Below are 21502 nucleotides of genomic sequence, written 5' to 3' on the forward strand. Positions count from 1 at the left end.
TGTAAAATGAACAAAAAGCAAATAACCAAATTGAATGCATTGATTTGTCTGTTTGAAAGCCCACACATTTCAGATGTCAAAGTAACTGTTCATAAAGCGATCTCCTTGTACACACTCTTAACTCTACCTATTTATGCTCATACAAACATGCCTTCCTCCTCATACACTTTTTCACTTTTATGGCCTTAGATATATAATTGAATAAAAAAGCCTACTAACTGCAATGAGCAGGTTTTCAGACACATTCTGTGCTTTTTGGATACAATGACATTGCCCTATGCCCCATGACATCAAATAATTTGAAATGGTCAAATTGGTACTCAAGTCTACAATATCCTCCAATCCCTGAGTACTTTGTTTTGAGGTTTAGGATTTTTTCCCAAAAGTGTGTCCAACATTTAGGACATAATCTTCCTTCAAATATTCATTGTAATAAGGAGCAGAATATAATTCCTCACTCTAGAAGTGGCTTTGATACCTTCAGTCAGTCATTTCAGTAAAACAATCAGTGAATTGAATATCGTAGGTTACATTAATCAGTGACTTCATTTCCATCCCCTATATTTCTCTGCCCCATTGATCTGCTGTTAAATTATAAAATAATATAAAATATACAGACAAAACTATAAAAAAAAGTATAAACAGATACGCCCATCTCTCTCCTATTGCACATCATGCAGCTGTCTACAGTTTGGCTTCAACACAGACACACAGAAGTACCCATCTGCCTGACCCCACCAGGATTGGAGAGGCATAAGGTGGACCAGCATACACACAGTAGAACCGTAACCAAAGATAGGCGTAATACTGTGTAAGGAATGTTTATGCTCAAGATCTGTGACAACTAACAGCAGCAACATTTCGTAAGCAGATAAGAGGCCATCTGACTTCAAACACAGAAGTTTAACAAGAGGAAAATTAATTTGAAGAACTGCATATTCTATTAAAACAGCAGGTAGCCACAATCAATTCCAACTTTACATGCATCGACATCATGCAATGAGGGAAAATAGCATTACGAATATTTCCAGCATGTTTGTACCACAGTCTGTGCCTTCAATTCCTTCCTAAAATCTCAGACAGTGGTGGGATGAGGCTGGGAAAGAGGGGGGGGGGGGGGTAAAGATAGACAAGAGAGTGAGGTTGTTACTCAGAGCGAAGGGGGAGGTGGGTGGGCTGATGACGATGATAAAAGCTGTTAAGTATCCCAGCGCTGGGTGGGGCTGCTGGGTGGATGGGGCTGCTGGGTGTCCAGGGCTGGGTGGGGCTGCTGTGTGTCCAGGGCTGGATGGGGCTGCTGGGTGGGGCTGCTGGGTGTCCAGGGCTGGGTGGCGCTGCTGTGTGTCCAGGGCTGGATGGGGCTGCTGGGTGGGGCTGCTGGGTGTCCAGGGCTGGGTGGGGCTGCTGGGTGGGGCTGCTGTGTGTCCAGGGCTGGATGGGGCTGCTGGGTGGGGCTGCTGGGTGGGGCTGCTGGGTGGGGCTGCTGGGTGGGTCTGCTGGGTGGGTCTGTTGGGTGTCCAGCCATCTACGATGAGACAGCCAGGCCAGCGACTCTCAGCCGAGGCCTGGATTAGACTCTCCCACCCACCCAGGGAGAGAGACAGGGTCACAGCGTAAACCCTGGGGGTAATGACCGCTTCATGGACCGACTGAGTGAGCTGCTGCCCAGCTGACTCACGGGTGCTTTGACTCATTACAGCCCCTCTGCTTCCTGTGTCCCAGTTCTAAAGCCACACTCGCTGCACTTCCAATGAACTTCTCCAACCCCCTTGGTTGGCTGGCGTAGCGTACAGTAGGATAGACGTAAGGATGGTCTGCTAGGAGTGGGCTGGATTTTAAAGCCTATAGTCATAGAGTGCAGTGTTTCTGAAGACAGACATTGTGTCATATAAGGAGTGCAATATACCAACCACTGACCAAGCACAAAGAAAGATAAAGATGATCAGATCTGATCAGTTCATACAGTATGGCACACAATCTGATCCAAAAGCATTTCCATAAATAATACATTCTCAAGACAAATACATGAAGATACAAGGGGACAATAAATATGTATATACGATAGTTGGTAAAAAATAGAAAAGCATTTCTAGACAGCTTTCACTGTATCAATGAGTGGATGGTAGGGATAAAGCTCACAGCATAAGAAAGCATGATTTCAATAACAGAATACTATTGGCTATGCAACACAACTCCCATTGGCCTGTGAGTCTGCCTGCCAATCACAGAATAATATCATAGACCCGCCCTACTCTCCCCAGCCACTCGCGTAGTGCCTGGCGTACGCGGGCGTCTGTCACATGACAGGTCAGCTGACTGACACAGGGGAAGAGGGCAGGCTGCAGGGCCAGGAAGGTGGAGTCAGGGAGAAGCAGGATCTGGTTCAGCACCGTCAGAACCATGTTAGTCCATGCCTGGAATTGAGAACACAAGCAGACAGGTCAGAGGTATGAACCAAGATGTAATTCTTCCCACTCTCACACCCTTACTCAAGTCTCTCACACACGGACAAGCACGGAGGCACGCAACAACACCAAAACAAACGTACCCTCGGTCCCACCGCTCACCTGTATTTGGGCCTCAGCGTCTCTGAGGGAGACGTTGTGGGAGCTGATGGTGGACGCCGAGCGCGGCCTCTTGTCCTGTCGCAGCACCTCGGGCCCCGCGCTGACTGAGTGCCTCATGGGCCCCGGGTCCACCAGCTGCTGGGGCCTCTGGGGCGGCGCGGCAGCCACCGGCGACTCTGGAACCCGCCTGTCCCCCCCGGCGGCCATCTTGGTCTCCTTCAGGAAGACGGGGGCGTGGCTATGCTGCTGCTGCTGCTTTCTCCTCTTGTACTCCAGCATCAGCTTGCTGATGGTCTTGTCGGTGGCGATGGTGTACAGTTTGTTCCCGGCGCTCTCCCACCACTCCTTCCTCCGACCCCCCATCCCCCCCACTCCTCCCACCCCGTCCACCCCTCCCATCCCCCCTACCCCTCCCGCCGCCTCCGCCCTCCTCTCCCCCCTCAGGCTGCCCAGGCTGGTGCTGTAGGCCGGGCTCGAGGCCTCCTCCGAGGGGGTGTCCCCTGGGTGGCAGCGGGAGCCGTCCTCGGAGGGGGTCCCTCTCCCGGACAAGCCCCCGCTGGTGGAGGGGGTGGAGGTTTCGGAAGGGAAGAGGGGCAGGAAGAAAAGGGGATCCCCCCCTCCACCCCCTCTGGGCACGGGGGTCTGGTCCAGACTGCTCTCCAGGTCCAGGTGCATCTGGATGTAGCTGTTGCAGAGGTCCATGCACAGCTTGTGGAGCCTCTTGACCAGCCAGGCCCAGTCAGCGCTGCCCACCGGGGCCACGCTCAGAGAGGGGATCTGGACACGCCACTGGCGCTTGTCCCGCCCCCGCGGCGGGCTCACCTGGGCCGTCTCCTCGAAGATGTCCTCGTCCTCCGAGGACGCCGAGCCGGGGTGGGAGGAGTCGGAGCCGCCCTCCTCCTCCTCATACAGCATCTTCTTCACGTGGACGGCAGTCATGTTGTCCTGCTGGCTCAGAGTGGCACACAGCAGCGCCTGGAAGGAGGAGAGGAGGAAGAGGACGGGAGGAAGAGGACGGGAGAAAGAGGAGGGGAGGAAGAGGAGGGGAGGAAGAGGACGGGAGGAAGAGGACAGGAGGAAGAGGAGGGGAGAAAGAGGACCGGAGGAAGAGGACGGGAGGAAGAGGACGGGAGGAAGAGGACGGGAGGAAGAAGACGGGAGGAAGAGGACAGGAGGGCGGGATGAGAGGAGTGTGAGCCAAAGCAATCAAATTCCATAGTTGTCACCGTTTTTACTGGATAAAAACAGTATTTGAAGTTACATGACCAAGGCCAGATTTGGTCTGCACCCCCACATTCTCTCCTGTCCTGGCTACTGCCTGCCACCTACACTGCCAGCCTACCTGGAAGTATATGTTAAAACTCATGGCGGACTGGCGGTACAGGTTGGCGGCACCACACACGCCAGACACCTTCATCAGCAGGTACTTGAGGCCTGGGCGCGTGTCAAAGTCCCGGGCGGTCCGGTACGAGTCCAGCAGCAGGTCGAAGATGATGGCCAGGTTGGTCATGGAGACGTAGCGCAGGAAGCCGGCCGGCTTGGGGTCAGAGGTCACGGGCGTGACCCTATCCTGACCCTCAGGCTGTTTGACAAACTCTTCCAGTAGGATGTCATACAGGTTCTGGAGCAGGACTTGGTGGGACAGCAGGCTCACCACGATAGTCCGGAACGGGATCCTTGTTTCGGGGAGGGAACACACACACACACACCCCACAAATGCTTAGAAAGCTAACATCCTGGTTCACTTCATGTCTGACTTGATCTTCAAGGTCAAGCAGAAAGGGTCAACTGGACTGACGTGATGCTATGATGGAAAGCAGCTGGGTCTAGTGATGAAGCGCTGCCTGGACATAGCTGTTTGAGTGCGGACCCAGCTTGGATGGGAAGGCATCTTCAGCTGCTAAGCATGCGCTTGATTGATCAAGCTTGGTGTTCTGGGCGAGGCAAGGTGAGACCATCTCTTGTGGGCAGGGACCCTGGTTTGCATCCGTTTGCTGCAGGATCATTCAATCAGATCTGTACTACTCCAAGTGCCGATCACAGCACTGAGATATACATCTACAAATGCGGGTCCACAACACTTTCAGCTTCCTGTGCCATCAAGTTCGACAAGCAATCTTTAATCTAACACACAGCTTTGTGCGTGGACGAGCAGCGTAATATTAGACATTCTGGGAACAAGACTAAAGACGGCTTGTTTCTCGCCCCGTCAGATACCATTGTGGCTATAATCCTGAAGAGACTGATCAAAGTACAGTATATTATAGTCCAGAAAAGTAAGGCTCTTTTGTCATTTACAGAAACATTGTTTGAGAATATCAATCCTGATTATCCCAAGGACCATCTGCTGTTTATGTGTGCATGTCTGTGTGTGTGTGTTGGGACAGACCAGGCCTGTTGTAGAGTACCATGTGGCACTGACATACAGGTGGGTACAGATGTTTTGTAAAAATGAATAACAGAAAATATGATGTCATTGTTAAACTCTTACCCAATTTTCCTGATGCATGTGAAAGAAGAAAACAGACAGAGGGGAGAGAGAGAGAGTTGAAGAAGATCAGGGGAACTTCATTCTTGCTTTGCATAACATTCCTTAAATATACACCCAGGGGGAAAGAGAGAGAGAGACAGAGAGAGAGACAGAGAGAGAGACAGAGAGAGAGAGACAGAGAGAGAGACAGAGAGAGAGACAGAGAGAGAGAGAGAGACAGAGAGAGAGAGTCAGAGAGAGAGAGACAGAGAGAGAGAGACAGAGAGAGAGACAGAGAGAGAGAGACAGAGAGAGAGACAGAGAGAGAGACAGAGAGAGAGAGACAGAGAGAGAGACAGAGAGAGAGACAGAGAGAGAGAGACAGAGAGAGAGAGACAGAGAGAGACAGAGAGAGAGACAGAGAGAGAGAGACAGAGAGAGAGAGACAGAGAGAGAGACAGAGAGAGAGAGACAGAGAGAGAGAGACCGAGAGAGAGAGACCGAGACCGAGAGAGAGAGAGAGATAGAGACAGATAGAGACAGAGAGAGATCCTTGCCAACCTTTTCTGGGTGTGACCATTGGACTGCTGTTCCGCCGGCAGCTCGATGATGAGCACACAGGACTGAGCGTGCTCAAAGCCCTCCTTGTTGTTGGGGGTCTTGGGGGAGCACTGAGTGTCAAGCATGAAGACCTTGGAGAGGAGCAAACAACACTGGGTCATAGTTCTGCTCCTCTGGTAACTACCGCCTCTGGTAAGAGGCGGTAGTACAATAGTAATGTTCAGCAGCAGTGTGTAGTGTGCAGTGTGCAGTGTGTAGTGTGCAGTGGACAGTGTGCAGTGTGCAGTGTGCAGTGTGCAGTGGTTAGTGTGCAGTGGACAGTGTGCAGTGTGCAGTGGACAGTGTGCAGTGTGCAGTGGTTAGTGTGCAGTGTGCAGTGGACAGTGTGCAGTGTGCAGTGTGCAGTGGTTAGTGTGCAGTGGTTAGTGTGCAGTGGTTAGTGTGCAGTGTGCAGTGGTTAGTGTGCAGTGTGCAGTGGTTAGTGTGCAGTGTGCAGTGGACAGTGCGGACCTGCTGGGCCATGGCTCTGATCCTCCAGTACTCAGCCTCAGCAGCGGGGGAGTGAGAAGGAGCTGCCAACTTCACCTCACAGGCGTCCCCAGAGAAACTGTCTGAACCACTACGGAAGCATGCAAGCAGGTTCTGCAAGGACACACACACACGATAACATGGTTAGGGTGATGCACTCACACAAAGTTCCTTTCATGGAACCTTTTTCAACGGGACAGTGAAAGTCGTTCGCATGGAATTGGTCGTTTCTATAAGTGGATGAGTCTGACCTCATCTCTAAAAGGATCACCGAGAACTTCACAGTACGTGATGCGCACTTGAACTGCAAGATGACTATCCAATAACAACTATTACATAACCCCCCCACTGAGATCAGATGTTCATATAACTGAAGAACATACAGCGCGTCCGAAGATTAAAACTCCACCTCCACAATAGCACTGGTAGTTAACACGGATAACACACGCAGTGTATTCTCCTCCACTCGACGGGTTCGGTAATCCCCCGTTAGGTCAAACGCTGCGTTCCGAGCATGTAAAGCTCCCCTCTATGTAAATGAACATATGCATGTTCCCCTGTTGAACGCAGCACTTCAGACCCCCGCCCCCCCCCCCCCCCTCTCTCTCAGCTTTGTGTAAAAAAAAAAAGAAAGAAAAAAAAGGCTAGCACACGCTAAGCTGTAAAGAAGATTATATCTGTGAGATATTAAAGCCTAACTGTGCCAGAAGGCCACACCACACGTGGTGGCACAAGCGCTCACACACATCACATAACCGCAGCATAAGGACCACCGCTGCCCGGGGCAATGCATATGGATACACTGTGACACAAAGGCACATTTTATATGTACACAAATCCATTCTTTAGCTGTGTTTAAATCAATGGTTATTATTGTTATGTCTGTCGGTGCAGGAGCTTAATGGATCATGTCATGAAAATATTAGAGTACCAAGCAGAGCAGGGTTTTGACATCAGGTTTCTCCCGTATTGTAGGTCTAAACAAGCCTGGATTACAACATTACAAAGCAACGTCAACGGACCCATCTGACCTCAGAAAAGTAGGGTGGCACAGTGTGTGTGTTTGTGTGTGTGTGTGCTTTTACCTTGACAGGTTCCAAGGTGGCAGAGAAGGCGTCTTGAAGAGCACAGCATGCCAGCCGCCACATCTCCTCAGTGAAGACAGGCCCAACAGTAACCAACACATACCTGACACACACACACATACACAGTCACATGGAATCAGTCTGAAAGGTCACTCAGACAACAGCCAGTAGACTGGCTGGATGTATGTGTGTGTGCGTGTGTGCGTGGGTTTCACCTGATGCAGGAGCATCCTACTCTGGAGATGGCTTCAGCAGGCTCAGCCACGCACGCCACCAGCAGCTTGAACAGATCCTTCAGCATCAGGTTGATCAGGTTCTCATAGCCAATATCTACAGTGATTTACAGGCACACATTTGAGGTGAAGAGGGCTGGAGCGGTCCACATCCTATCCAGTAGTCAGGTGTGACGTTGCGTGGGCGCTGTACCTGCGTGAATGAAGCTGTTGACATGCTCCACCACCAGCTCGCAGCACAGACCGATGGCGTGCTTGAAGTTCGCCGCCGCCACGTCCCAGTAGGAGTGGTCGCCGTGGCTACGTTGGAGCCACAGTGACATCACTGGGAGGAGGAGCTGGATGACAGAGAAAATGGCAAAACCGGGCCCTGGAGAGGAAGTGAAAGCCGTGGTCACACTCGGATGTTAAATGACCAGCCCTTCACCGCAGGTTTCTCAGGATAGTATGGACAGTTTGCATCTCCGTCTGCCTGTCTGTCTCTGCCTGTCTGTGTCTGCCTGTCTGTCTCTGCCTGTCTGTCTCTGCCTGTCTGTCTGTCTCTGCCTCTCTGGCTCTGCCTCTCTGGCTCTGCCTCTCTGGCTCTGCCTCTCTGGCTCTGCCTCTCTGGCTCTGCCTCTCTGGCTCTGCCTCTCTGGCTCTGCCTCTCTGGCTCTGCCTCTCTGGCTCTGCCTCTCTGGCTCTGCCTGTCTCACCTGGTACGTGTGTGACCTCTCGCAGGAGGGTGAAGAGCAGCTCCAGGGTGGGGGGCTGGTGCTGCCGGGGGCAGGTGGACACAGCTGCAGTCAGCTGCTCCAGCAGCAGGATCCACACCTGCATCAGACCTGGAGAGGCAGGGAGGGAGGACAGCTGCTTAGGAAGGAGAGGAGAGACGAGGAGAGGAGAGGAGAGAGGAGGAGAGGTGAGGTGAGGTGAGGTGAGGAGAGGAGAGGTGAGGAGAGGAGAGAGGAGGAGAGGTGAGGAGGAGAGGAAAGAACAGGAGGGGAACATCAGACTGTCACCTGTGTCGTCGTCAAACTCAGCCAGGACACAGTCCATGCCATCCTCACTGTTCACCGACCTCTCCTGCCCTCTCAGTGGTAGGCTGGCCAGACGCGCCCCCAGGAACACAGGCTTGCAAGGCATCTTGTAGATGTTGGCCAGCAGCTATGAATCAAAAATGTATTTTCTCACTCAAAGTGTCCCATTCACTTAAAGTCACATCAAGGTATGTGTACTTGCAATGGTCATTCTTATAGTTACAGATATCTGGTCTATTTGAATTCAGTCAGAAAAGAGGGAGTCGTTTTAATGTGGCACCCGTAAGAAACTGATGAGATGGACTTGAGGGCAATGGTTCCTACCTGCGAACACTTCCTTAGGTAGTCCAGTGCAGGCAGGCAAAGGTCGGTGGAGCTGTGTGTGGAGGCATTGATGCAGTCTCCTATCTCCTTATAGTCTACTTCTCCTAGGGGGAACAGACACAGTCTTATACACACAAAAACACCACACAAACACCCAAAATAAGGACTTGAAAGATCCCTTTCAGTACCTGACTCACCTAAGCCTTTGACAAACTTCATAAGGCACATGATGTAGTCTGTGGCTGCATTGGCAAACACCTGGATGTTGTCTGTGTTGATGAAGGCTTCAAACACATCAAACACTGGGGCCTGGGACTTCCCTGGTTTACACACGCACACACACACACACCCACATGCACACACACACACACACACACACACAAAGTAGAGGGTCAGATCCTGAAACGGCCAGGGGGGATATGTAGTCCTTAGAGCTAGTCCCTATGGGGTCTTTTGTCTCTTGATGTTTTGGGCCTTTCAGGATTCTATCCATATGAAGGGACAGTTGAACTTTCTCCAGTTCTTCTTATTTTGTCCCAAACTATTTATGCATTTTAATGTGTCACATGGCACATGGAGTACATTCATGGAGTATTAATTTATACTAACCCATGGAGTATTAATTTAACTAACACATAGAGTATTACTTTATACTAACCCATGGAGTATTCTCCTATCAGATAGTCTTTGGTGTCAGTCTTGTTGCCATGGACGGTTCGGAGCGCGCTGAAGAGAGGCCTCCACCCAGACAGGATCAGAGGGGAGCACATCTCCACCACCTCCCCGATGGACGTCACCACCTGGGCAACACAAACACACACAAATATGTGCAGATTTGTCTTTGTCAATGTTGGTGTGTGTCTATGTGTGTGTACACGTGTGTGTGTTCCGACCACAAGTGTGTGTTGCTGACCTGGTCCTGCACGTCCTCGTCACACAGCTCCAGCTGCATGATGTGCTCAAAGGGGCGGAACAGCGCCTCGTTGAAGTGAAAGTGCGGAAGCTCCGCCCAGCTGGTCAGGACCTCGGTCAGGACGTCGTGAAGGAAGGACACGGCCTTCTGGGAAACGTGACGTTCCTTGTGGCACGCAGCCTGGGGCAACCGGACGGATGGGAGAGAGGAAGAAGATGTTATCGTTCGCGATCAGGTTTCAAGGACCATGAGCTTCCTGTGTGTGCGTGTGTGTGTGTGTGAGACATTGAGGTTGAGGCTTCCCACATGAGGAGAACTGCAGTACCCTACCTCCACCAGGTGTGGCGCCACCACGCTCCAGGCCCTCATCATGTGCAGGAGAGGTCTGCTCTTGTTCCTGACGATGCGCAGCATGGCCTCCCCCAGGCGGAACAGGTGCAGGGCACTCTGTCTGTCCAGGGTGGACCTGGCCTCGCCTGCAGCAAGACAGGCAGGAAACGGTCAGGCCGTCGGACACACAGACAGATGAACTGAAACCACTGACAGCATTACTGGAAGTGAGGGTCGTCACGACAGTTCTGCTGTTAAACGCAGAGCATGGATGCAGTTGTGGTACCTGGCATGGCCAGGGAGTAGTCTCCTGTCTCTGTGACCATGTAAAAGAGCTGCGACTGGGACGCTCTCCTCAGCTGGTGGAGGAAGCCCACCAGGGCTATGAGGTTCAGCTTGGTGGCAGCTTCCTCAAACAGCCTGAACATACACATGCATGCACACACACACACACTCATTAGGACACAATATCCACCTACTTGTAAGTCTATGAGCCAAATGGTATGATCAAAGAGTACTTCAGGGCGATGGACTACTTTTTGAAGAATTACAGAAAAAGTTATGATCAGTTCTTAATCTGACTCTGAAAAACTAGAAATGCTGAGTTCATCACGAGGTAATTACACAGCTACATCCAGTAATGCATTAGTGCTTTGCTGGTCCTACATTTGGCCTCCAGAACATCTGTCATATCAAAGAGGTTTTCTTCTTTCTTCTAAAAGCAGCCCAGAGGTTATGTAAGCCCAGCAGGCCAGGGAAGGCCAGGCCAGGCCAGGGCTTAGTCAGAATGGACTGTGCTGCCGTTTCTGAATATCTGGCCAAAGCCCCATCACTAGGACAAACATGTGACTGATTCTTGATCTGGAATTGTCAAGAAGAGCCACGGTTGGCTTTCAACTATCTCAGCCCATCAATGTCCGACCACTTATAAATATGCTATAACTTCAGTAACTTTCCCCTCCTACTTCTTTAGGAGATATGGTATGAATGCTTTAGTTATTAGAAAAGTAAATATATATATTTTAATTGTGTAGATTATATTTGAGTAAAGAATAGCTTTTCACAACCAAACTCCACGTATCATTGTAAGAAAATATTCAAAAGACAGAACTCAATTATTAGAGTGACATGATTCGGTACTGGTATTGGTGCGACACATGCATGACGTACAATCTGGTCAAAACAAATTGTACAGTAATATACCGCCCCCTAGTGGCGACACAACACACAAATCCACAACACTAGACTACAACTCCATCAAAAAAGTCAGAGGATTCATATTGCCAAGGAAACATGATGTCAAATTGTCAACGTTATAAAAATAAAACTCGAATAGTGTCTTACATACTGTAATCAGCACTCTAGTGCACCACACTGAGTGGGAAACTCCTTAGTGCCCTACAAAGTGTGCCCTCCTTAGTGCCCTACAAAGTGTGCCCTCCTTAGTGCCCTACAAAGTGTGCACTCCTTAGTGCCCTACAAAGTGTGCCCTCCTTAGTGCCCTACAAAGTGTGCGCTCCTTAGTGTCCTACCGGTCAGCCTGAGTGGACAGGGAGCAGACTGCTTTGGCAGCGCTGGTGCCGGTCATCAGGCTCCCGCTGCGCGCGTCCACACCTTTCCCCCTGCTGCTCTCTCTCAACAGCTCCTGGATGGAGAGGGGCTGGATGACGGGCTGGCTCAGGCCCAGCTCTGTTGCCTCCCCACAGGCTTCGCCACTCAACTCCAGCCCCAGGTCTACGGCCTGCTGGGCCTGGGTGATGGTCATGGTGGGCTGGGAGGAGCCGTCACTGAAGTGGGTGTGTTCTAGGGAGCTGACATACTCGCTCACCCTGAGACAGAGAGAGAGAAACAAAAAGAGATTGAGAAAAGAGAGAAGAGGAATTAATAAATGGTCAATAATGCTGCCCTGCCCTGACGTGCCCTGCCCTCTGAGGGTGTACCTGAAGATGTGAGGCCAGCAGTCCTGGTTGTGGCTCCCCATCTCCAGGCCCACGTTGAGGATGGCGTCCATGCAGAGAACATGAGCCGTGTGCAGGCGTACACCCTGAGGGCGGCTCAACTGCTCCAGGCGCTGCTTGACTGGGAACACACACGCGTTTCAAGGTCAGACTGGGCACCAATGTTCACAAGATCAGACTGGGCACCAATGTTCACAAGGTCAGACTGGGCACCAATGTTCCTTCTAAGCTGCGTGCCTACGCAACCGTACAGACCAGTTGTAGGACCCGCGGACTAGATTTTTCAGACCGTGATTTTTCAGAGTACTGAGGTTTGGGCTCAGACAGATTTCCCTTTGCTCAGAGCGGGAACAAATTTGAGGGAAAATTTCTGGGCACTGAAATTCTTGGGACAAGACAACGTAAGGCAACCTGGCATAACATGACATATATGAGCTGTGTGTGAGAGAGGAAGAGGGAGAGGGAGAGAGAGGGAGGTATGGAGGGAGGGTGTTTCCTATTGGTACCTTGTGTGATGGCATCTCCTCCCTCGCCCCCCTCCCTCTCCTCCCTCTCCTCCTGCACACAGGACGCTGCGGCCATCTGGGCCAGAGCAGACGCACAGTTGGCAGCCACACCTGAGGAACACAAACACACCCACACAACATGTCGTTTTCACCCTCATTTACTTATGAATACATTTGACGGTAGAGGAGTACACAAGATCAGCTGTGTTGAGAAGAGGCACAGCTGTGTTTGGTGAAGGACCGGTGATGTTAACCCCTGGACCGGGACCAAAGCTCACAGTCGCCGTCGGGCTAGGCTGTGCTGAGCGGCTGTGCGGCTGTGCGACTCTCACCCAGAGCGCAGCTCAGAGCGGCGGCCTTGCGCAGGCCGTCCAGGCTGAGGCAGATGGTGTCTCTCTCCCGCTGGCTCTGCTCCTTCACCCCCTCCGCTCCCAGGATGAAGGCCAGCCCCTTGGTGCTGCCCGCCATGCGCCCCGTCAGCGGCGTGGACAGAGTGTCCATCAGGTTCTTCCACACGCCAGTCAAGATGTAGCGGGCAAACACCTTGCCTGGAACGGACACACACGTACATATACACATGGGACAGCCAGACATTCAGAGTAAGGATTTTGACCACAGTATGTATGGAATGCTCTCAACACCCTCAATAGATGTACATGACAGTCTATACACAATAACACCCTGCCTAATCCACAGCTGCTAAACAGCTGCGCACAAATGGTGAGCTGCAATGCCCTTCTACTGCCAGACAGCAGAGAGAGGGTGTACAGTGCAGGACTTGGCCAGAACAGGTCTATGAGGGCTGGCTGGGGTTTACACACCTCCCCCCAGTCAGAGCCCAGAGGTTTACAACAGAATGCAAGCCAACATTCATCCTCTGTGTTCTCCCAGCCACTCCTAATATCAGCACACATGGTCACCTCATTACATCAGGGTCCTCCCTGCTGTATGTCTGGGTAGCCCTAATTATTTTACAAAAGATTTTCGGTAATACGACCCGCGTGCCTCTGTTCCTGCTTGGTCCATCCGTCCCTAGCAACCTGGCTGTCGCTCTGGCTTCCTTACAGATGAGGGAATGGTTGCCTGGGTAACCGGGCAGGGTAGCTTTGTTCTCAGTGATGGTAGTAAAGAGAAAGAGAGAGAGAGAGAGACAGAGAGAGAGAGAGCAGGTGCTGCTGGGACTGAAGCCCCCCTCCCTCCCTGTCTCCCTCCCTGTCTCCCTCCCTCTCTCCCTCCCTCCCTCCCTCCCTCCCTCCCTCCCTCCCTCCCTCCCTCCCTCCCTCCCTCCCTCCCTCCCTCCCTCCCTTCCTCTTAAAGCAGAGCTGATGACGGCATCCCTCAGTAACATAGTCTCTCATCCATCCATCATTCTCTCCCTCTCCTGATACCACACAGACAACAGAATCATTTGTTCTCTTTATAAAATGGAACAGAACCCACATATGTTGCTGCCCCACCAGTCAAGCCTGTACCTGCCATGATGGAGTCACTGCCTGCCCTGTCACAGCTGAAGGGAGACTGGGATGAAGCCTTCCGGATCAGCTGCCCTCCAATGGCACTGCTGCCAAGCCCATCGATGTCTGAGCAAACACAAATACATTTGAATATCGACAGGTATTCCATGAAATGATATACAATCGACCTTCACCTGTAGAACAATCAGAGACAGGTGTGTGTGTGTGTGTGTGTACCTGTGAGCATGGTGATGAGGGGCAGGCTGTGGTCCTCTGGAGCGCCCCAGTAGCCAGCCTCCCCCAGCAGGTTCCGGTCCAGTACCTGGTTGTAGAGCTCCTCTATCCAGGCCTGGGACAGGACCACCAGGACCCCGCTGCTCTGGATCAGACGTACAAACTCCTTCTGCAGGGAGGCAGGAGGCAGGGGCTCACACTGGGAGACAGCAGAGACCGAGGTCTTCCAGTGCTCTCCGCAGAACGGAGTCGGCATGGCCCAAAAGTAATCAACCCCCCACCCCCTCCCCTCCTCCCCCACCCCCTTCCCTCTTTACCTCCACCCTCCTCTTCCACCCCCCGCCCCCCTCACAGCAGCCCCCCTCCCAGCAGCCCCCCTCCCAGCAGCCCCCCTAGCCCCCTCACAGCAGCCCCCCTCCCCCCTCACAGCAGCCCCCCGCCCCCCTCACAGCAGCCCCCCTCCCCCCTCACAGCAGCCCCCCTTACAGCAGCCCCCCTCACAGCAGCCCCCCTTACAGCAGCCCTCCTCACAGCAGCCCCCCTCCCCCCTCACAGCAGCCCCCCGCCCCCCTCACAGCAGCCCCCCTCCCCCCTCACAGCAGCCCCCCTTACAGCAGCCCCTCTCACAGCAGCCCCCCTTACAGCAGCCCCCCTCACAGCAGCCCCCCGCCCCCCTCACAGCAGCCCCCCTCCCCCCTCACAGCAGCCCCCAGCCCCCCTCACAGCAGCCCCCCTCACCAGGCTGACCAGGGCGGGCACGGTTCTCCTGCGGTAGTAGTCGCAGCAGCAGAGCTTCAGGCTGAGCAGCAGGGCGTAGTAGGAGACCAGGTAGAGGCCGTCGGCGTTCATCAGGGCCTGGCAGCTCAGGCTCTCCCCGCCTTCGAAGCCTGGAGAGTGGATGCCCCCTGGAGAGAGGCGGGGCGCAGAGGACCAGAGAAGACACCATGGAACCTAGTCTGAAAAGACCAGCACTCAGCAGTACACGTCTATCAGGATTTCAGATGGCGTCTGTCTGAGACACACAAAAACGACACTGGATCCATTTTGGTCACTTTGGTGTCAGATGGCCACATTGTCAGCTAAAGGAATCCAATTTAAAAAGTATTAGTGTTGTGATAGATGTGGACAACATTGCTACCAAGCAGGATGAGACCAGTGATCCTGTGGGCCGTGTGAAAGTAAAGCGCACCAACAGCATTGTTCTCCCAGTCCTGCAGTGTTTACCGTAACTCCGTAAAGTAAACACACTGGGTTTGTTTAATATAGACTACTGGGCCACACCCTTAAGGCAGGAGTTACTGTACAGTTTACAGAGGGTGTCTCACCAGCCTGCAAACCAGAGCAGAAGGTGGAGGAGAAGTTCTGGAGGGAAGTGTCCACGTCAGCGGTGCTGCCCATGCCAAGAAGGCGTGGCAGCAGGGCCACCAGGGATTGGACGAACAGACGAGAACTCTGCTGGTCCGCTTCCTGGTTTCTCAGCAGCTAGAGTAGAGGAAACAGAGATAAGTCTATCTGCTGTAGAAGTTGACCAAAAGGTAGAATATGTTACTGCGTGTCCAAAAACAATAGCTACAACGGGTTGCAATGTCATTTTACTGTTGAGCTGTCTTGCCAACAGAATCTCATGATAGAAGAGTATCTATGGTTGGAGAGGGATTGGGTTGGACTGGTTTGAGGGGTCCGAAGGTTTTGTCGCTTCTGACCTTGAGAGACAGGGCAGCGGTGCGGAGGGAGCGATGTCCAGGGCAGTCCCGCGGCGTCTGTTCCTCATCCGCCAGAGAGCAGTTGTCTGAGCCCATGTCCGACACGTCAGACCTTCCGGAATCCTTCTCCGCGGCCATGGAGTACTGGTCACACGAGTCAAACTCCGTCCGTGAGAGCTCCTGCTCATCCACGCTGAAGTTGCTCTCGCTGTAGCGCGACCCGTGTGACCGCGCCCTCGACTCCACCGACAGGAAGTTGGTGATGTCGGGGTAGACAAGGGCGTGGCTTCGCTGGACCACGTCTGGCGGTGCCCCCACTCCTGGCTCCACCGGCTCTCTGGTACAGGCTGGCAGGTCAGGGTCGGCCTCCTGACCACAGGAAGAGGGCGAGGGCAGACGTGGCTCCTCCCCGCACTCCTCCGGAGTGGTCTGACCCAACTCCCCCTCCAGAGTAGTCTGGCCCGTCTCTGTGGTTACGCTGATGCTGATGTCGGGGCTGCGTTCAGGGGCGGTGGGCTCCCACGGAGCGTGCTCACAAGACAGGACGCGGCGCTGCCACTGGAAGTCGGCCTCGTTGATCTCCATAGACTCCCTCGTCGACTCCGCCCCCTCCTTTAGGTCATCCAATCGGCGCAGCAGCAGGCGAGCCTGTTCGGACTGCAGGCCCCGCCCATGAGACAGCTCGTCCAGTGCTCCGAGCAGGGCGCATGCACAGGACACGGACGAGTAGCACGCCTCGATGCCCCCCTTCATACACGCCTCCGTCATGCCATCCATTACCCTGAGAATGACGCGGGATTATAGACGATAAACACAGACATATACAACACTGTACCTAAGTATCGATGTCTGGTGCAGTCGTCTGGGTTCTCTAGCAGTGCGGCTCACAGTTTGAGCAGGTCCAGGTGGGACTTCCTCTTTGAGAAGGAGCGCTTCCTGGTCTCCGGCTCTGTGACATAGGGACCTGCCAGGTCAAACAGGCGCTGGGGACTGCCTAGGATCTATACACACACACACACACACACACACACACACAGACACACAAACAGGTGGGTCATTTTCAAATGAACAAGAAGCAGTGACACGAAATGTTGATGAACAGGGGAGATCAATTAGAAATGTTATCAATGAAAACAAAGCATGTGAATAAAAACCACTGGGGTGTGAGATGGGAGAGAGGTGGAGGGAGTGACGAAGAGGAGGGAACGCGTGTGTGTGTGTGACCCTGACCTCCTTCATGATGCGTATGGCTTCCACCCGGTGCTGGGGCGGGGGGTACAGCAGGATGCGGTGGTACACAGACTGCAACACAGGCTTCATGGACTCCACACAGCCCACCAACCGAACCAGCTCCGCTGCAATGTAGCAGATGGTGCGCACCACCGGGGCGATCCTGGCGGGGGCGCTGGAGGAGCAGCCCGAGCCCCGGCCCTGGTCAGACACCCCACCCTGGGAGAGTTCCACCTCCCCAAGACCCCCGGAGCTGTACCCCCCTGCCACTCCTCCTGCCCCTCCCCCTCCAGTGTGGGCGGAGGTTATGGTTTTGTCGTTGACTGGATTTCCCAGCAGCACCACCAGGGACGGACATAGCTGCTTCCTGGGAAAGTAAATAGATAAAACACAAACTAGCTAACCACCTAAACAGTGATCTGAGGTCAGAGGATACACACTGGATATATACACAGGATGTGACATCACTGGGGCCTTACCAGATGAGGTCGGTGAAGCCCCTGTACAGATGCATTGTGGGAGGACAGCTGGAGAGCATCGAGAGGATACACTCCAGGTAGAGAAGCTGCAGCAGCTGGTTCTCACTGAGAAACAATCAAATTACTTTATTGGTCATTCCTGCTGCTTCAGTAGGCAAGCCATTGTGCAAGAATGTAACACACAACAAACACAATAATTTTTCTCACAAAGCAGTCATACACACACACACAAACCGTACCTGTCAACGCCCTCTACCTTCTCACAGAAGACGGTCATCACGGTCACCACGTCCTCACACAGAGACTGGGTGGTAGGAGACACCTCTGGAGAAGACAAAGGGACACACTGCGTTCAAGTTCATAAACACAAAGCAATAGTGTCCTTCATTGGCACGTGCAGGGTCGTGAACGCGCAGTTGAAGCATTGGATTCAACACAGCAGTAAAGTACCTCTGTGCTGAAGAGGGGGCACCGAGATCTCCTCTCCGTCCGCTCCCTATAGACGGAGGAGCGTTAATGCACAGAAATAATATCTCAAAGCGAGAGACTGTGATCAGTGAGTGTGTGAAGGTTTAGGGGTCAGGGGTCACCAACCTCCTGTCTGTGTCGGAGCTGTAGGGTGAGATCTCCCAGGATCTGGCTGAGCGTGGCTCTCACCGCTGTGTTGATGCTACGTTGGTGACAGCTGGACATGTAGGTCTCGATACACACCTGGGACACACACACACATGCCCACAAAGGCACACAAGCGCTGGATGAAAACATGATTTGAAGCACAAATGGACCCATGTCTGACAAAGCCACTCCCTCCTGGAGAGAGAGGTTTCCATGGCGTCAGATGTTGCCGTGGTGATCAGAAAGGGGCGGGTGGGGGGGGGGGGGGGAGGTGTGAGCGTGTGAGTGTTTTCCCCTCTCCTGGCTCTAAGGTAACAGTAGAGTCACAGGGCTCTTCTCTGAAAGGTTATGGGGAATTGTGCGTCAGCTCTCCCTCCTGCCTGAGTCACCACGGAGGGGGGTGGGGGGGGGGGGGGGGTCAGTGAGGGAGGGAAGGGGGGGTGGGGGGAGACACGTCAGCAAAGAACCAAGCTCATCAACCCCTATCTGTTCAGGGGGGCGGGGGTGTGTCATGGACCTAAATTAGACCAGTGACAGGATTCTGTAAAAACAACAGCGTGGCTTAAAGCAAAGGCCTACATTGCAAATGGCTTCTACAACTCTGTCTCCAAAGCACTCCAGAATGAAAGGAGAAACTGACTGACAAAAAGGAGGTGCTATAAACCTAGAGATGGGGATAGCTTGTTATTAGCCCCTGGTCTTCCCCGTCAGGTCGATGAAACATGCATTACAAGTCTAGAGTGCTAAACCCGTTATTGATAAGGGCTTTTGGATTGTTACTGTGAGACTCCTGGAGTTATAGTCGTTTCGCAAACTGCCCACACAGACAGATGGAAGCAGAAACACACACAACGAGACATACACCTACTGCAAATACACACAGAACCAGACACACACTAACAGCAGATGGAGGGTCCTGAGGGGAGCAGATCCATTAACACGTCATGAAAAGGTTTTATGAGCTGTTAATGGACAACCAGTAGCCTGGCCTCAGTGGGCTGAATAACAACAGGTATACACACCCACACACACACACACCTCCACAGCAAATCTATCTGATAGAGTGCAGACTGTCAGAAGAGCGAAATACTGTAAATTCAATCTGTGCGTTGCCTGTGCAGATTTGAAAAGTTCAGCTGTACATGTTTCAAGAGATGAGGAAATGAGAGGCAAGTGGACCACCTTTTCCTCACGCAACATGCTAAACACATACTGGCCAGGGAGTGGATTGATCATCTACACACATTAATAATGTATTCGACTCACGACTAATCTCATGACATCATGGGCAGCAACAGAACACTCACTCATGCGTGCGCACACACACGCGAGGACTGGAGCCTCCAGATAGATGTATCTCATTATGGCTTGTCCAGTAGCTAGCCTTGGGCAGGGTATAGAATTGTACTGAGAGAGTGTTTAGTGCTATATAATATCAAGAGTCAGCCTTGATCAGGTGGCGCACACACAAAGACACACACACACACACTTACGTCAGCTATCCTGAGGATGGAGTCACCGTTGATTTCAAAGGTGGAGGAGTAGGTGATGCATAATAGGACCTGCCGAGAGGACAGACACACAGACTTGTCACATTTGGCATTCAAACCGCCCATCCCCCACATCGACCTGACATTGAACTGCAACGCTTCATAGCAATCGCTCAAAGTCTGGGAGAGATTGATGGTCTTATCACAGGCAGGGCTATGGTCATACTAGCGCTGATCCAAACAACCCTGGCTTCACCTCACCTTCATCACCTCCACCTGAAGGTCTTCGTGGAGGGAGGGGGTCACTCTGACCGCCTCTAACATCTGACTCAGCATCTGACTCTCACGCACCTCCACCCCCACCCCCACAAAACGGTCGTCACACAGGATCTTCTACAGGAAGGAGAGAAAGCGAGAGCAAGATAGAGAAGAGAGAGCGAGAGAGAGAGAGGGGGGGGGGGCGAATGTATTTATACAGATACCTGTATGCATTTCTAAGCACCATGCCTTTAATGTAGTACCACCAGGATCTCTAGTGGTCAGAGTTGTACCTGCATCCCAGAGAGGGCAGTCTGGGCCAGCTTGGTGCTTTTGGACTCCAGAGCCATCTGAAGAGGCAGAAGGCATCGCTCCCTGCAGCACACACACGTACACACACAGTGAGTCCCTATGCTGATTGGTCAATTAAGAATCGGAGGCACCTGACCCTTGGGGAACAGAACTTTGACTTGAATGAATTCCGTGTTGTTGTGGGGTGCATGTGTTGCTGGCATGCTGCATGCAGACTTAGGGACACTTCATCAAAAACAGTCACACGTGTTGAAGACAGTCATCTCTGTCTTAGCCTGCTAAAACTTTGTACCCAGTTTTGTGTCTTCTTCTTTTCTACTGTATTCTAGTGAGTCAAAGGCAGTAGGCTACCCACTGTTGTTACACTAGAGATATTATGTAACCATAGTTCGTGACACAGATCACAGAAACCATCATGCTTCTATGGAGAGCTCTCTTTGACATGTCTTTTTAGTGTTACTGGACGTTTACTCCATGTACACAATGGGCTGCAGCTGGGCACCGCATCACAGCTATTTGTGCACCTATCATTGAATATACACTACTATTTAATCATCGTTTGGTACCTATGACGAGTGAAATGTGTGTTGTACAGTTTATGAAATGGACAACTGACGGGAGACTCATGCTTACCTCAGCTGAGAAGGTGGGATTTTGAGAGATCCATTTTGAGTCTGAAGGGTTTCTGTAGAATTCCAAAGAGAATTGCATCAAAATATTTAGAGAAGGAACATTTTGTTGGTACGGCTTTTATTTGCTCTGACTATAAGTCACAGGTGAAATCAAAACCTCACAGGATACAGGCTACTCAACACGCACTTACCACAAGCGACTACGCACGCATCACGGATCGCTTTATTTTTGTGTCCAGATGCATCTTTCTGTAGCTTCCGCAGTATTTCCTCCATGCTGAAGTCACAATTTACAGTGCAGAATTGCTAACTGCGATGGTCCAGTTTACAGGTGCAGCATCCCCGTTGCCCAAAGATGATTCACCGCCAGGCCAGTGATGCAAAGCGAGCGTCAAATCCGAGGTGCGGCGAAGAGGAAGTGAAAAACTGATTAGCCGCTATTTGTCAGTCCATGGATTCGAAATGTTAGACCGATATGAAAACAATGTAAGACCTTATTTCCCCCCCCCCCCAGGGAATTCTTGGATTCGTTGTTTATATATCATCCTTCTCTACGGGTCTTCATTTAAGTCAAAATATAGTCCGATTCATATACCCTTCG

General features: G+C 52.2%; 1 protein-coding gene across 1 annotated transcript; it reads right to left on the minus strand.

The window, feature by feature from the left end:
* Nucleotides 1-1441: 1441 nt before the first annotated feature.
* arfgef3 (ARFGEF family member 3) lies at nucleotides 1442-21497 on the minus strand. Its single transcript, XM_047029883.1, has 37 exons — nucleotides 21093-21497; nucleotides 20903-20954; nucleotides 20251-20332; nucleotides 19961-20092; nucleotides 19703-19771; nucleotides 18189-18305; nucleotides 18045-18090; nucleotides 17834-17918; nucleotides 17595-17699; nucleotides 17116-17482; nucleotides 16774-16886; nucleotides 15886-16666; nucleotides 15508-15664; nucleotides 14921-15087; nucleotides 14186-14351; nucleotides 13967-14074; nucleotides 12827-13042; nucleotides 12495-12605; nucleotides 11971-12109; nucleotides 11563-11859; nucleotides 10317-10450; nucleotides 10031-10176; nucleotides 9701-9880; nucleotides 9446-9587; nucleotides 8985-9107; nucleotides 8788-8891; nucleotides 8446-8590; nucleotides 8140-8268; nucleotides 7638-7814; nucleotides 7427-7541; nucleotides 7212-7314; nucleotides 6109-6240; nucleotides 5599-5729; nucleotides 3910-4243; nucleotides 3029-3542; nucleotides 2568-2938; nucleotides 1442-2414 (listed from the first exon to the last, which is right to left on the minus strand). The coding sequence occupies exons 1-37, from the start codon at nucleotides 21175-21177 to the stop codon at nucleotides 2223-2225; spliced, it is 6567 nt and encodes a 2188-aa protein (XP_046885839.1). The 5' UTR covers nucleotides 21178-21497; the 3' UTR covers nucleotides 1442-2222.
* Nucleotides 21498-21502: the final 5 nt, after the last annotated feature.

The sequence above is a fragment of the Hypomesus transpacificus genome, chromosome 11 (assembly GCF_021917145.1).
Source record: "Hypomesus transpacificus isolate Combined female chromosome 11, fHypTra1, whole genome shotgun sequence".
NCBI lineage: Eukaryota > Metazoa > Chordata > Actinopteri > Osmeriformes > Osmeridae > Hypomesus > Hypomesus transpacificus.

Bases quoted from the DNA above. Each gene is read 5' to 3' on its own strand.
- arfgef3 (XM_047029883.1), bottom strand. From the start codon at position 21,177: ATGGAGGAAATACTGCGGAAGCTACAGAAAGATGCATCTGGACACAAA. The intron at 7,315-7,426 runs GTGAAACCCACG...TGTGTGTGTCAG, and splicing joins GTAGGATGCTCCTGCATCAG to GTATGTGTTGGTTACTGTTG. The intron at 6,241-7,211 runs GTAAAAGCACAC...GTGTCCTTGCAG, and splicing joins CCACCTTGGAACCTGTCAAG to AACCTGCTTGCATGCTTCCG.